This window comes from Gavia stellata, chromosome 6, assembly GCF_030936135.1.
Source record: "Gavia stellata isolate bGavSte3 chromosome 6, bGavSte3.hap2, whole genome shotgun sequence".
Taxonomy (NCBI): Eukaryota; Metazoa; Chordata; class Aves; order Gaviiformes; family Gaviidae; genus Gavia; species Gavia stellata.
In genome coordinates this window covers 52,341,532-52,356,073 of record NC_082599.1, presented here as the reverse complement: position 1 = coordinate 52,356,073, position 14,542 = coordinate 52,341,532, and the positions used below count along the sequence as shown (strand labels likewise).

Here is a 14,542-nt window from a genome sequence, read left to right as displayed (position 1 = left end):
CACAAACATTTCATTTAATAGTTTTAGAGAGATTAAAAGCATAGATACTGCCAGCTCTAAATTTTAAATCAAAAGATTAAGAAGTCCAATGACAGTATCTTCTCTTAAGTATTTTTCACTGTGTAAAGTTTTTCAGTTGGAATTTCTTTACAATGATTTTGGTGTGTTACTATTTTACAATTAGGAAAGAAATGTTTCACATGTATTACCTGGTTTACATCACATATATTATGTGGATTAAATCCAGAAAACTGTAGAATATCTCTTTTTTTTTTTTTTCCCCCAAGGAGGTATTGGACTAATCTTACTTTGTAGGAAATTGCTCTAGGGACCTCAGATATCAGGAAATAATTGGGATTTGCCACAGGTTATTTTAGTAAACCAAAGCTATCTGCAGCAGATTACTTCTGGGTGGCATATTAAAGTGAATCAAATAACCCCAGAGCAGTACCCAGCGCTGCTGTTTGTCCAGATGACCAGAGTCACCAGCTTCCCCTGGGTAGCAGTCAGGGCTGGTGTTGGAAGATGAACGAATCTGTTTGCACCTGAAGGTTAAAAAAGGAATGAAGTCAACTGATGCTACAGGAACAATTGCAGCACTAGGGATTTCTAAAGCTTTGGTGCCATTGTATTGTTTTCCCTGAATATTAGAAAAGCTTAGTTTTGAGCTATTTCAAATAAGCATGTTTTACAAAAATTAAATGTAGATTTTTTTCTTTTGAAAGCAAATTGATTTTCATTTAATCGTTGCAGAAAAAGAGTATTAAAAATTGTTGGCCTACAAAGCAATCTTGTAAAGCAAGTAATTTTTTTTTTATTTGTTCTCTTCCTTTCAGATGGCACTGGTTTAAACATCCTGAACTATCTACTTGATCTCTTTGCTTCAAGACCTTCTGACTTTCCATATCTTAATCCAAACATACAAGATGAGAATGGAAATACAGTGATGCATGTTGTTTTTCAGAGAGGGTTTTCAAAACAGGCTAAGAGAATAATAGAGTCGTTGGCAAAATTTGATATTAACTTTAATATAAAAAACAAATTAGGAAGAGATGTGAGGCATAGAATTAAAAAAAATGACCCACTGCTGCTTGTCTGGAATAATGCTGCACTGGAGAAAAAGAAGTACCGGCAGGATGTAGCAGGGCTGTCGGTTAAAACATCTAAGCCTGTTCCAGCCTCTGAGATTTCACAGCCAAAGAGCACAGGGCGTTCTTCATCTGGGTCCTCATTAAAGGCACCATCTGGCAATGCAGCGCATAATGATTTAAAAACCCCATGTTCTGTAAAAACAAAAAAAGATCAGTTGGCAAAGCAGGAAACAGAAAGAATAAATAGCCCCTTAACGCTGCAGGAAAGTCTAGTGCAGGCAATCACAGTTTTAATTCAGCAATTGAAATTGGGTGACACCCTGAGAAAGGATCGTCCTCTGGTACAAAAGCCATCTTCAGCCCAGACTAATTTGGAAGAGGGAAGAAGTGAGTCCTTGCAACCTTGTGGAAGCATAGTTTGTCCTGAAGGAAAAGGGGATGATTGGGAGAAAAAGAAGGAAGAAGGGGAATTTAATATGGCCCTGCCTAATGGAGAGAAGGAAGAACCAGAGGAAGAGAAGGAGAAGATTCTGGATATTGAGGCATATGTGCAGGAGTTCGATAACATGACCTGGGAAATAGAGTGCACTCCTGAAATGCTGAAGACATTGGGCAGCAAAGCTGTGCCTCATTATCTGAAAACTAAAACTATAATGACAATTAAGCAGCTTGGCAATGGGGAATGGACAAGGGGCCTTCAGAAGCCACTGAAACACTTGAAAGCTGATATCCAGCTGTATGAAGCCAAGTTGGGCAAAGGTGCAAGAATGCTGTGGGAACTTGCGATTGACTTTTCTCCTCGTTGCAGTGAGAGTGCGGAAAAGATTATGGAGACAGAGCAGACAAAAAGTCTGCCTGAAAAATCAGGTAGAGTTTACACAGAAATAATCAGAATTTGGGCCATTGTTCTCGACCACTGCAAACTGAACCGTGTCTTAGATAATATATGTATTTCCTACAATCGTGGTTTATCCTGCCTCTTGAGGAAAAAGCTCAAGGGCATAAATGAAGGACATCAGAACCACAGTGTGACAACACAGAAGCGCGTTCCACGTTGTTATGTTGAAGACCTAGAGGCAGAAAAATCAAAAGAAAATGCCATACCCGAGTACTTCCCTCCAGCCAGTTCAGCAGAATTAGAATACAATATAATGAAATTTCACAGCTTCAGTACTAACATGGCGCTTAACATTATAAATGATGTACATTCTTCCGTTGAATACCCTTTCCGAGTTGGGGAGTTGGAGTACGCAGTAATTGATCTCAATCCAAAGCCCATGGAACCAATCATTTTAATTGGGCGAAGTGGGACAGGGAAGACGACTTGCTGCTTGTATAGGCTTTGGAAGAAATTCTATTCGTACTGGGAAAAATCTACCTTGGCAAATGGTCCTCTGCTGGAGAGGCAAACATGGCAGCAGAGACAGTGCAGTGAGGTTGAAAAAGCTAGGTTAGAGAAGGAAGAGCGTGAACTAAAACAGGACAGTGATGATTCAAGTGAGGAGCCCGTGAGCGATGAGCAAGACCAGGACAGTGAGGAAGAGAAGGTTCCCACGGGTACAGCTGGTGCGGAAATGGATTCATGTGATGACCATGAAGAAGACCAAATCTGTAGCGCAGAAGCGTCCAACAGGCTGGAGCACCTGCACCAGCTCTTCGTGACAAAAAATCCTGTCTTGTGCCAAGAAGTTCAGAAGAATTTCATTGAACTTAGCAAGTCTTCCAAGGTAACCAGTCACTTCAAGCCCCTGGAGCCAAATGTTCACAGGCTACAAGACGTTAAAGATGAAAATTTTCCGCTGTTTGTCACCTCTAAGCAGTTGTTGCTGTTACTGGATGCATCCATGCCTGAACCATTTTTTCCAAGAAATGAAGATGGAAGCCTTAAAAGAATCATTGTTGGCTGGAGTCCTCAGGAAGACTTGGTTGTACCAAATTGGCAAGACGAGGATGAAGAAGGTAATGTTGAAGAAGAACATGGTGATGATCAAGGAACTGCAGATGCGTACTCTAGGGAAAGTGATCCTCGGACTTTTGTGACTTACGATGTATTTGCAAATGAAATATGGCCAAAAATTATAAAAGGTAAAAGCTTGTACAATCCAGCACTGGTTTGGAAAGAAATAAAATCATTTCTGAAAGGCTCTTTTGAGGCACTGAGTTGCTCTGGGGGTAAACTTACTGAGGAGCAGTACAAAAAGCTAGGCCGAAAGAGATCACCGAACTTCACAGAAGACAGGAGTGAAATCTATCACCTCTTTTGTCTTTATCAGCAGATACGATCGCAGAGAGGTTACTTCGATGAAGAAGATTTGCTGTATAATTTATCTCAAAGACTCTCAAAGCTTAGGGAGCTGCCATGGTCCATCCATGAGTTTTATGGTGATGAGATACAGGATTTCACCCAAGCTGAGCTAGCACTGTTAATGAAATGCATCAATGACCCTAATGCCATGTTTCTAACTGGTGACACTGCTCAGAGCATAATGAAAGGAGTTGCTTTTCGTTTTAGTGATCTGAGGTCACTGTTTCATTATGCAAGCAAGAACTCCATGAACAAGAAGCAGCGTGTTAGAAAACCAAAAAGGATATATCAGTTGTACCAGAACTACAGGTCCCATTCAGGTAGAGTAACAAATTTATTTATGATCTGAGCCTGCGCTCTTCAGATGTCATTAATGACTGAAGTTTTCTACTGGCCAATTCAAAGCATGTTTAAGCATCCTGGTTTTTTAAGAGATCAGATAGTCAACTTTTTCTGACATGCGAATTCTGTATTTTGACATCTCAACTGGAAAACCAAGAATGAATGTTTTTAAAATTGTCATTTTTTGAACACTCATGCTTACTGCGTGTTTTGACTATATTTGTTTGAAGGAAAACTTAACAAATAATCATAGCCATATCTGTTGTCCCATCCCCAAATCGCTAGACTTTGCAGCATTGGTGTGCTACTTCTGCTTTTCTTATTTGTTTCTCATTTATGACCTTTTTATGAGGATGCTGCTAAGCCTTTGTAGCATGCTTTCTGATCTTTACAGGCCCATGAATGAGGTCCACTCAAAATGGCAGAAGCATAAAGTGGACCTGACAGCTTCTCTTCTCTGACTAGTATTTTTGTCATGATACTTCTTGATTTCAAAATTCTGACAAAATCTTTTAAAAGTGTGTTTGCAAGAGAGTATGAGACAGTCAGACTGAAGTTTAAAAACTGTATTCTGCTTATTACAGGTATTCTCCGTTTAGCATCTGGAGTGGTTGATTTGCTTCAGCATTATTTCCCAGAATCTTTTGATAGGCTTCCTAAGGACTGCGGTCTCTTTGATGGACCAAAACCTACAGTCTTGGAGTCCTGCAGTTTTAGTGACCTAGCAATTCTGCTGAGGGGCAACAAAAGGAAAACACAGCCCATTGAATTTGGAGCACATCAGGTTTGCTTTCCTTAGGTATACGGCTTTTTGCAGATTCTTCCAGCTCTGTTGCTAAATCATCATTTTATATGGACTGCGCACAATTTCCTTTTTTTAAGCCCTTGTATCTTAGTGATAAATTATGCTTTTTAAATTTAGAAACCTTTATTGTGTTGGTTTCTGTTTCTTCTTAATAGACGTCTGACTCTTTCTGTTCTTTTTTGCATCAGGTGTTGCCTGTCCCGTTCCTTTCTAACTCCAAATTTTCTTACACCAGATCTACAATTGTCTGCACATACCACGCGTTTGTCAGTCTTCTAGTGGCAGCTTTGTGACCTTTTTTGCAGAGTGTGCTGGAAAGTCTGTGTTAAATGTTGTCTGGTTTTGAGAAGGCTCTTGCATTATCGTGACATGTTTGTATGCTTTCTCTATGCAGCTGTTACCCTTTTTTTTTTTTTGCTTCCTAATATCTTCTTTTTATTAATGTATTTTATGATAGGTGGTATTAGTGGCAAATGAAACTGCAAAGGAGAAGATACCCGAGGAACTTAGTTTAGCACTTGTACTGACAGTTTATGAAGCAAAGGGCTTGGAATTTGATGATGTACTCCTTTACAACTTTTTCACAGACTCGGAGGTATTTGATTGTTACCCATTTTCTGCATTTTTAATTCAGTCTTGATTTTTACATGTGATCTAATTGACTTTCCAGCTGGGGAAGGATTCTGTTTCCTCTGAAGATCGATGGTTTCATCACAGTAGAAAACAGGGCTCATAGGTTTATGAATTGAGACCGTCTTCCCTTAGTGCTGCATTTTCCTTCAGGTTGGCTGTTGCAATTTAAGGGAGAGCCTTGGGGTTCACACAACAGTGCACGCACACGCGCACACATACACACACACTTCAGCTGTAGACCAAGACTACTCTGCTAGCTTACAGCATGTCCCTCCTGGCTGCTCCCTGTTCATGTCAGAGCAGTTGGTGGAGGGACGCTCCATCACCCTCTCACACTCTACCTTATACTGGAGTTCCGGGTCCCAGAAAAGCACCTTAGATGCCCTGCTTTGCATCACCTCAAAATTGTAAACCAATTATGTTTAGAATCAAATAGTGTGTGTATGTGTTTGGGGGGCGGGGAGGAGCATGCTCTGTAGCCATCCACAACTTAGCTCCAGAAAACTCATTCTGGTCTAGCCCAGGAGCTGTCATGAAACTTGGGACGGTCTCACAGTCTATAGTGGAGACCATCGCCCATAGAATGGCCTCAGATAAAGAAGAGTTTCTTTCCTGGAGGTGTTGTGTTTTATATTTCTTAGGTACTCCCTTTTCCCCCTTTGTGGTTCTCTGGGGAGCTCACACCCTGTCTCTCCAGGGTTTCCTGTAACTCCAGACCTGGGGCAGGGGTGTGGTTCTCAAGGTTCCTTGCAGAGAGCTGTCAACTACAGCAGGCTTGCTGTTGTTGCTGGAGCATCACCAACCGTCCATCTCCAGCCAGGCAGTAGGCATCATCCTTACTGAACATGCCTGACTCAAGAATGCCCATGACTGAGTTGCTCTGCAATTAAAATTCAGTGTGAACATCTCTGTTGCAGATGCCCTCTGCCTCTAGCCCTCAAAACAGTGTCTCACATGTGGTTTTCAGCAGATGAAAACCACAGGAAAACTGAGGGCGGCTTACCTGGTGGCTCTTCATAGAGGTTAGTGGACATTATGTGGTGAGGGCAGAAGGAAGGAGCTTGAGGTAAATGACCTTGTATCTGGCTTACTGAGATTCGGGGACAGTGCAGTACTGGCTGCCATGGTAGATTTCTCAAACTTGGTTTGGTTTTGGTACTCAGAAAGACAACACACTGTTTACCAGAATTTAGCAGATTCAGTTTAACAGAGTTGAGTTGTATAGAGCACTTTAACTTAGACTAAGGTATGTCAGGCCTGGAGAACTGTTTTCATACAATTCTTCCAGTTTCTTGCAAATCATGAGTATTTGAGTTGATTTGAGCAGCTAAACAAGCAGGCAAGAAAGCAGCTCACCCTGAGGTTTTCTAGTTTTGAAAAGCTGAATCTGTGAACTGTTGTAAACACAGCAAATATGGCTGTCTGCTGTTTGTAATGTGTTGGGTTTTCTTTTTGGGCTTGAAAATGAGATTTGAAATGAGTGTTGTTTCAAGAAGATTTGAATGAAGAATCTAAAAAAAACCAAAAAAACAACCCCCCAAAACCCAGCAAGCAGTTGACCAAACTGACACCATTAGCTGGTTGTCATTTTGTAATCCATGACAGGTGTAGGAATGTTTTGATTGATGATTTATTGCAATCTTAACTTCAAAATACATTTTACAGGAAAGGCTTCCTGCATGGGCATGGTGGTGTTGGGTTGATGGTTGGACTTGATGATCTTAAACGTCTTTTCCAACCTTAATGACAGAATCACAGAATCATTAAGGTTGGAAAAGACCCATCAAGTCTAACCATCAACCCAACACCACCATGCCCGCTAAACCATGTCCTGAAGTGCCATGTCTACACGTTTTTTGAACACCTCCAGGAATTGTGACTCCACCACCTCCCTGGGAAGCCTGTTCCAGTGTTTGACCACTCTCTCAGTAATGATTCTGTGATTTTTTTTTTCCCTTAGGAAGACAGTTAACCTGTATCAGGTTGCTTAAAGCTCTGGACTATATAGATTAAAAAAAAGCTGTTTCAGTCTTATAATAATTAATTTTCATTTTGTGCCAGAAACTTGGCACTGTGTAATCAGATTTCAATTAAATACCAAAAAGGGGAAAAAATGAACATAACAACTTAAAATATACTTACGATTTTCTGGGTTGTTTTGTGGGGGTGCAGGAACCTGCAGAAAGGGTGTGATCAGGAGCTGGCATTTGTTACATGGCATTAGAGTGCACAACACCAATCTGCTGCCACACAACGTATATTTAAGCATGGCTGGGCACATTTGTAGGCATTTCTCACATGTCCCTATGTCAGAGTTAGATATTCTCTGACCAGGCTTTTTTAGATATTCCCCATAAGTGTATTTTTGCTCATCTCTGAGCCTTCTTCCAAGGGGGTGTGTTGCCAGGTGCCGTTCCACTCCCTGGCTCAGACCAGCACTAGCGATTACTGGTGTTGGACAGTGAGCTTAACACATTCATTGCATGAATGACTAGCCCTCTTCCCTAGGCACTGGGAGGATGAGAATATATGTCTCTATGGTATACAGATGGGTCCACCTCCATGGCTTCAACCCCTTTGTTTTGTCCATGGGCTCCACCACATCATGGTTTACACAGGCACTGGTGATGACTTGCATGTCAAAGATGATGTCCCAAATTTCCCTCTTGTTAATTCACTGCCTTTTTCTGCCAAGGTGAATGATGTTTAGAGAATTGCCTTGTTGGTGCACCAGCCGAAGGACAACAACCACTTGCCTCTGTTTGCCTGGATCCTCCTTGCTCCAGGTCTCCTTGGTGCTACAGTGATGAGGAGGTTGGTGAGTTGTGGGCCAGCTGGTCTGCAACTCACCCAGCTTGTCAGTCTTGCAGTGTCAAGGAGACTTGGTGGCTGCCCATCCTGACCTACAGGCTAAGATCCATCCATGTCTTAGAAAGCAGATTTTAGCATGACAGATTGCAACTCATGTGCGTTGTCCCACCACCATTTACCTTTCACGCTGCCCCAGGCTGGCAGGGAGCTGCCTGGCCCAGCAGTCAGCACACCCCCACAGCGAGCCTGCCTGTTGCAGTATTAGGATTTGTAGGAGAATCCCCAGCCTTAGGACTAAACCTTGAGACTCGTGCATGGTGAGGATAACCTGATTTTCTCCTTTTCGCCATAGATGGCCCATCCGTTGTAGGGGTGTATCTTCAAATTTAGCTGAAAATTTATAGTCCACCCAAGGAGGTTTTCATGTTTAATATCAGATTTGCTTATTTGATATATTAGGCATTGCATATGATTTGGATTTAGAAGAGTGATACAACGGTATCCTGAAATCACAAGACAAGCATAATGTAACAATGGCAATATCCAGCGGAATCACAATACAAATGTGTTTCCTGTTAGTGGTCCCTATATGCTCCACCATCATGATGCTGGGCATCCCCAGTCCCTGGGAAGTAATATGTAGCTTGAAGCCCGCTCAGGCCAGTTGCACTCTTCCAGGTCTGTTTTGTTTGTTGCACAGTTTTTACACACTCTGTTGGGCTGAGCCACGTATTCACTTCCCCCCATGTTGGTCTGGGTGGCTCAGGAGGACATTACTCTCTACTAGCTGTTTTAGGGAAAGTTATTTATTTGGCTTGACGACCACCTGGTACAGACATATATCTCAAACAAAGGTTTCCCTGCAGTCCCACTTGCATTGAGATGAAGTTCAGCTTTCTTGATGAACATTGGTGGTTATTCTTTACAATCTTCCCTGAGATAACTTTTTTCCCCACTCATCTCCTCTGAGTCTTCTTCAGTTGTGGGGGTGCATTGATCGATCACAACATATGACCTTATCTTTTGCATATGTGGGCAGTAATGATTGTTGCATACAAGTAAACCTCATTCTCTTGACATTTTAGGCTAGCAAAGAATGGAAGATAATTTCTTCTTATACTCCTGATCTGGATGTGCAAGTAGGAAGCAAATTGCTAATCGAAATGCCTTTAGAGGATACTACTGGTATGCAGAAAAGAATTCCTTTTAATGTAGAAATGTACAAGGTGAGTTTTTCTAACATTGGGAATAGGAAGGATAAACTAAATTCTTAAATCCTGGAAGTAGCAAAATCTCTTCAAGAAATCCTTTCATCCTGTAGTTCCATATTTTTTGAGGTTGCTTTGTCTTTTTGGTAGTTGTTCACATTTGTATAATATAATCTTGATTTTGGAAGATAAGAGTTTTTTTGCAAATGTAATTTGATAAGAGAAGAAAAACTACTTATAATAGACTTTTAGGTATATTTACAAAACAGCTGTGGTTAAAGCAAATAGCAAATCAGCTTGTCAATATTTATTATTACTTTAGTCTGGTTTCAGATCGGTGTCACTACCTTAAAATTAAGGAAACATCTTAGAATCTAATGAGTCAGATATTTTCAGGATTGCTTACTTGAAGATACTTTCTTATTTGTTATTCATTCTGTATATATTTGCTGTTTTCTTATAACTGCAAAGTATGTTTCTTTCTAACAAATTAGCTCATCTGGCATTTCATTTATTTTATTTTATTTTGGTGCATTAATGTTTGGTTTTTTTTTTTTTTGTTCTGCTTCAGATGCTGAATGGAGAACTAAAGCAATTGTATACTGCCATTACAAGAGCCAGAGTCAATCTTTGGATCTTCGATGAAGACAGTGATAAACGGGCTCCAGCTTTTAAGTATTTCATCAAAAGAGAATTTGTTCAGGTTGTCAAAGCAAATGAAAATAAAGGTAAAGTTATCATAAAACTTTCTTAAAAGACTGTCAAACAGGACAGCCTACTCATGCTTTCTTGCTTTTAGGCTGTGTAATAAAGAAGGTTAAATTCCTTGGTCCTTCTAACAGTATGCATTGATAACTGGCCTTGCAAATTTCCACTGATTTCAGTGGGTCTTACTTCTTTTGGCTCTAAAGATCAGTTGTATATGTTAATGCATAATTTCATTGCTAATTCATTAGTATAAGTTTTCCTGCTGTCGCAGGAGAAGAGTCAGAGATCACTCAGACAGATCTGATCTAGTAGTGTGTTGAGTTCTAACCAGTAAATGTAGGTATGTAAAATATTTAATATGTACAGATGGATTGGTGGTCAGTACTCTACTATTTATTACACTTAAAGTTAGCATGGGATACAAAGATTATCGCGTAAGCTTACTGTATGTATCTTAAATGTTACATGCATGCAAAAATGTCAGTTACCAACCCATCGATGTCTGGTGTCAGGTAAGGGGTCTCTCAGCCTCGAGGGGTAACCTTGAGAGGTGGACGAGATTGCCGCCGCTCAGCCAGCTGCTATGGGGGAAGAGCCCTATGGACCCTCATGGCTGCAGATATTTATAGTGTAAAGTGGTTGATTTGTAGTCACGTTTTCTGTTGTGTTTATTATACAGTTTCAGCTGCTTATCAGCTGAGTCTCCAGCCAAACCAGTTTTTTGGCTTTGGTGGTGTGTTCTCACTGATAGCCTCATACAATAGGATTAACTTCGGTTAGGCCTACTTGCTGAGCATCTGCCTGGACCAAAGTTCAGTTAGTTCAAACAGGAGGATTGCATCCATCACACCTGCACAGTAATGAAGGCCATTCACGGAAAACCACCCCAGCTAAAAGAGATCTATCAAATGAAATAATTTGGTTTCTATAAAGACAGTGGATTTACTCAAAGTTTTGTCCAAAAAACAAGCGTGATGTTTAAACATCTTTCAAAACCAAACCAAACTTGTTGATTTTTAGTGCTGATTGAGAGGTATGAAATGTATTTAACTCATAGTTACCATTACTGGTCTGAGCACAGATCAGAGAGTTTGGAACATTATGAGATGTTAATGCTTAGTTTTGGTACAAGATAAGTGGTTTCTGTGGTTTATCCATTCTAATATAAAATTATTACCCCTGACCTTATAGACTTAGACGACAGCATGTTTGCTAAAACTTCAACTCCAGAAGAATGGATTGCACAGGGAGACTACTATGCTAAACATCAGTTCTGGGAGGTAGGAGCATATATTTATCTGAAATAAGGATTCTTGTCTATTCCAAAACCTTTTTTTTTTTTTTCCCTTTGCATCTATAAAATTACCTGTAACCCTTCAGTTGCTCTGTAGCAGTCTATCTTAGTTTGTGGTTTGCAGTTTTGTAGGTGTCTACAGACTGCTTGTAAATGACTTGCAAGAAGTAAGCAGGGAGAGCAAGACTATTGTCTGTAATCTTAAATTCACTACTCAGAAATTTGCAGTCCAATGAGGGAAAAACATTTTAATGGACACAAACAAAAGATGGTTGGAAAAAACAATTATTAGCAACAACTGGAATTGACTGGAGTTTGTGAATCTAAGCCACGTGCTTGACAATATCATTACACATTACTGTAGGAAAATGAAAACATTTCTTGGAAGTATATTGACTTGGGTGATGATCTCAGAGCCCTTTTATGTTTTTTGGACAGTAATTAGGGATGGATACAAAACACACATTAAGAACAGCATGTAAGAACCAAGGGAGCACTAAGAAAACCGCAGAAGGAGTAGCAAAAGGATGGTTTCATTCCATTACTATTTAAAGAACATGGAGATTTTACAGTCTTTTATTTCCTAAATTGATAGTTAATACAATCCAGATATGGGATGACAGTTAATGGAATGGAAGCAAAACCCAGCCAGGATGACAATACCAATGAATTATTCTACAAGGAATTAAGAGATGTCTCTAGATCAACTGCCCTTGTCCTTATGGGTGATTTTAACTTCCCAGACATCAACTGGGAATATCATACAGCGGACACAAACAGGTCCAGGAAATTTCTGGAGCACTTTGAAGATAACTTCTTGGTGCAGGTACTAAGGGAGCTGACTAGGAAGGGTGCTCTCCTAGATTTGTTGTTTGTAAACAGAGAAGGACTCATGGGCAAAGTGGTAATTGGTGGCTGTCTTGGTCACAGTGACCATGAAGTAGTTGAGTTTCAAATCGTTGGCGACAGGAGAAAAACTGAGCGAAACTTTGATCCTGGATCTGGGGAGAACAAGCTTCGGGCTGCTGAAGGAGCTAGTTAGTAAGGTCCCCTGGGAACCTGCTTTTGCAGACCTTGGGGTCCACGTATGCTCGTCACTTTTCAAGAGCTGTCTCTTAAAAGTGCAGAAGCAGGCAATTCCGAAGTGTCGGAAGTCAAGCAAGTGGGGCAGAAGGCCGGCTTGGCTGAGCAGGGATCTTCTTCTAGAAGTTAGGCAGAAAAGGAAAGTGTATAGACATTGGACGCAAGGACAGGCAACATGGGAGAACTACAGAGACACTGCTTGACACTGTAGGGAGAAAATTTGTGCAGCCAAGGCTTGATTAGAGTTCAAGTTGTCTAGCACTGTGAAGGACAACAAAACGGGCTTTTTAAAATATGTTAACAGCGAAAGGAGGATCAGAGATAACATCGGTCCATTACTTGATAAGGTCAGTCACCTCACAAGTAGGGATGTAGACAAAGCAGAGATGTTTAATGCCTTCTTCGCCTCTGTCTTTAACACCGATGATGCGCCTTGGGACCCCAGAGCCCTGTGTTAGAAGACCATGACTGTGGGGGATGATGAACTCCCAGCTGACTCTGAACTTGTTTGAGACTTGCTGCTCCAGCTGGATGCGCATAAGTCTATGGGACCTGATGGGATTCATTCACTGGTACTGAAAGAGCTGGCCAATTTTATTGTGGGACCTCTCTCCATTATTTTTCAATGGTCTTGGGAGTCTGGAGAGGTCCCAATCGACTGGAAGGGTAAGAAGGAAGACCCTGGTAATTACAGGCCTGTCGATCTCACTTCAGTGCTTGGTAAAATTACAGAGAAGATTATTCTGGGAGTTACTGAAAAACACTTGAGAGACAATGCAGTCATTGGTCATAGCCAGCATGGGTTCATGAGGGGAAAGTCCTACTTAACCAACTTAATTTCCTTTTATGACAAGGTCACCCATCTGTTTGACCAAGGGAAGCCAGCAGATGTGGTGTTTTTGGATTTTAGCAAAGCTTTTGATACTGTCTGTCACAGTATCCTTTTGGACAAAACATCCAGCACAGAGCTAGACAAGTCCATAATACATTGGCTGAGCAATTGGATGATGGGTCGGGCTCAAAGAAGTGCGGTAAATGGGGTTATATTAGGTTGGTGGCCAGTCATCATTGGGGTTCCCTAGGGCTCAATTTTGGGGCCAATGCTCTGTAATGTTTTTATAAATGATTTGGATGCAGGAAATGAATGTACGTTAAGTAAGTTTGCTGACGGTGCTAAACTAGAAGGAGCTGTGGACTTCCTTGAGGGTAGAGAGGCCTTACAGAGAGATCTGGATAGACTAGAGAGCTGGGCAATCACCAACCATATGAAATTTAACAAGAGCAAGTGCCAGATTCTGCACCTGGGATGGGGTAATCCCGGTTATATGTACAAACTAGGGGACAAGAGGCTGGAGAGCAGCCCCGTAGAAAGAGATCTGGCGGTTTAGGTTGATGGCAAGTTGAATATGAGTCAACAGTCTGTCTTGGCAGCAAAAAGGACCAACTGTGTCTTGGGGCGCATCAAGCACAGCATCGCTAGCCAGTCGAGGGAGGTGATTGTCCCACTCTACACTGCACTGGTGTGGCCCCACCTTGAGTACTGTGTGCCGTTTTGGGTGCCTCGACATAAGAATGACGTCAAACTATTAGAGTGTGTCCAGAGGAGGGTGACCAAGATGGTGAACGGTCTCGAGGGCAAGACTTATGAGGAGCAGTTGAGGTCACTTGGCTTGTTCAGCTTGGAGAAGAGAAGGCTGAGGGGTGACCGCATTGCAGTCTACAACTCCCTCAAGGGGTGCAGCAGGAGATGTGCTGATCTCCTCTCTCTGGTGACCAGCAACAGGACATGAGGAAATGGAATGAAGCTGCATCAGGGATAGTTCAGATTGGACATTAGGAAAAGGCTCTTCACTGTGAGGGTGGTCGGTCACTGGAACAGGCTTCCCAGGGAAGAGGTCACAGCACCAAGCCTGTCAGAGTTCAAGGAGCATCTGGACGATGTTCTCTAGTCATATGGTTTAGTTTTAGGTAGTCCTGCAAGGAGCTGGGAGTTGGACTTGGTGATCCTTATGAGTCCCTTCCAACTTGAGATATTCTACCATTCTATGAAATAAAATTTTGGATACTTCTTTTTGATCATGGCAGAAGGAAAGCTTCCGTTTTTTGCTGATAGCAACGTATAATTTTTTTGTATGGAAAATAGATATTTATAACAAGGCAAAAATCAAAATAATCAGCTGCCACTATACAGACAGTGTTTATCTCCCCTTGAAAAAAAAAGACAATTTCCTAAACGGACAGAAAAGTGTTTAGATAAAAAAC

General features: G+C 41.3%; 1 protein-coding gene across 1 annotated transcript in view; it reads left to right on the top strand.

Moving 5' to 3' along the window:
* TRANK1 (tetratricopeptide repeat and ankyrin repeat containing 1) overlaps positions 1-14,542 on the top strand; it is a 47,073-nt gene that overhangs the window by 20,381 nt on the left and 12,150 nt on the right. Inside the window, exons 12-17 of the mRNA XM_059818844.1 lie at positions 837-3,716; positions 4,323-4,522; positions 5,001-5,138; positions 9,073-9,213; positions 9,767-9,923; positions 11,095-11,183. Of these exons, the coding sequence (XP_059674827.1) occupies positions 837-3,716; positions 4,323-4,522; positions 5,001-5,138; positions 9,073-9,213; positions 9,767-9,923; positions 11,095-11,183 (3,605 nt within the window). The remainder of the gene's footprint in view (positions 1-836; positions 3,717-4,322; positions 4,523-5,000; positions 5,139-9,072; positions 9,214-9,766; positions 9,924-11,094; positions 11,184-14,542) is intronic.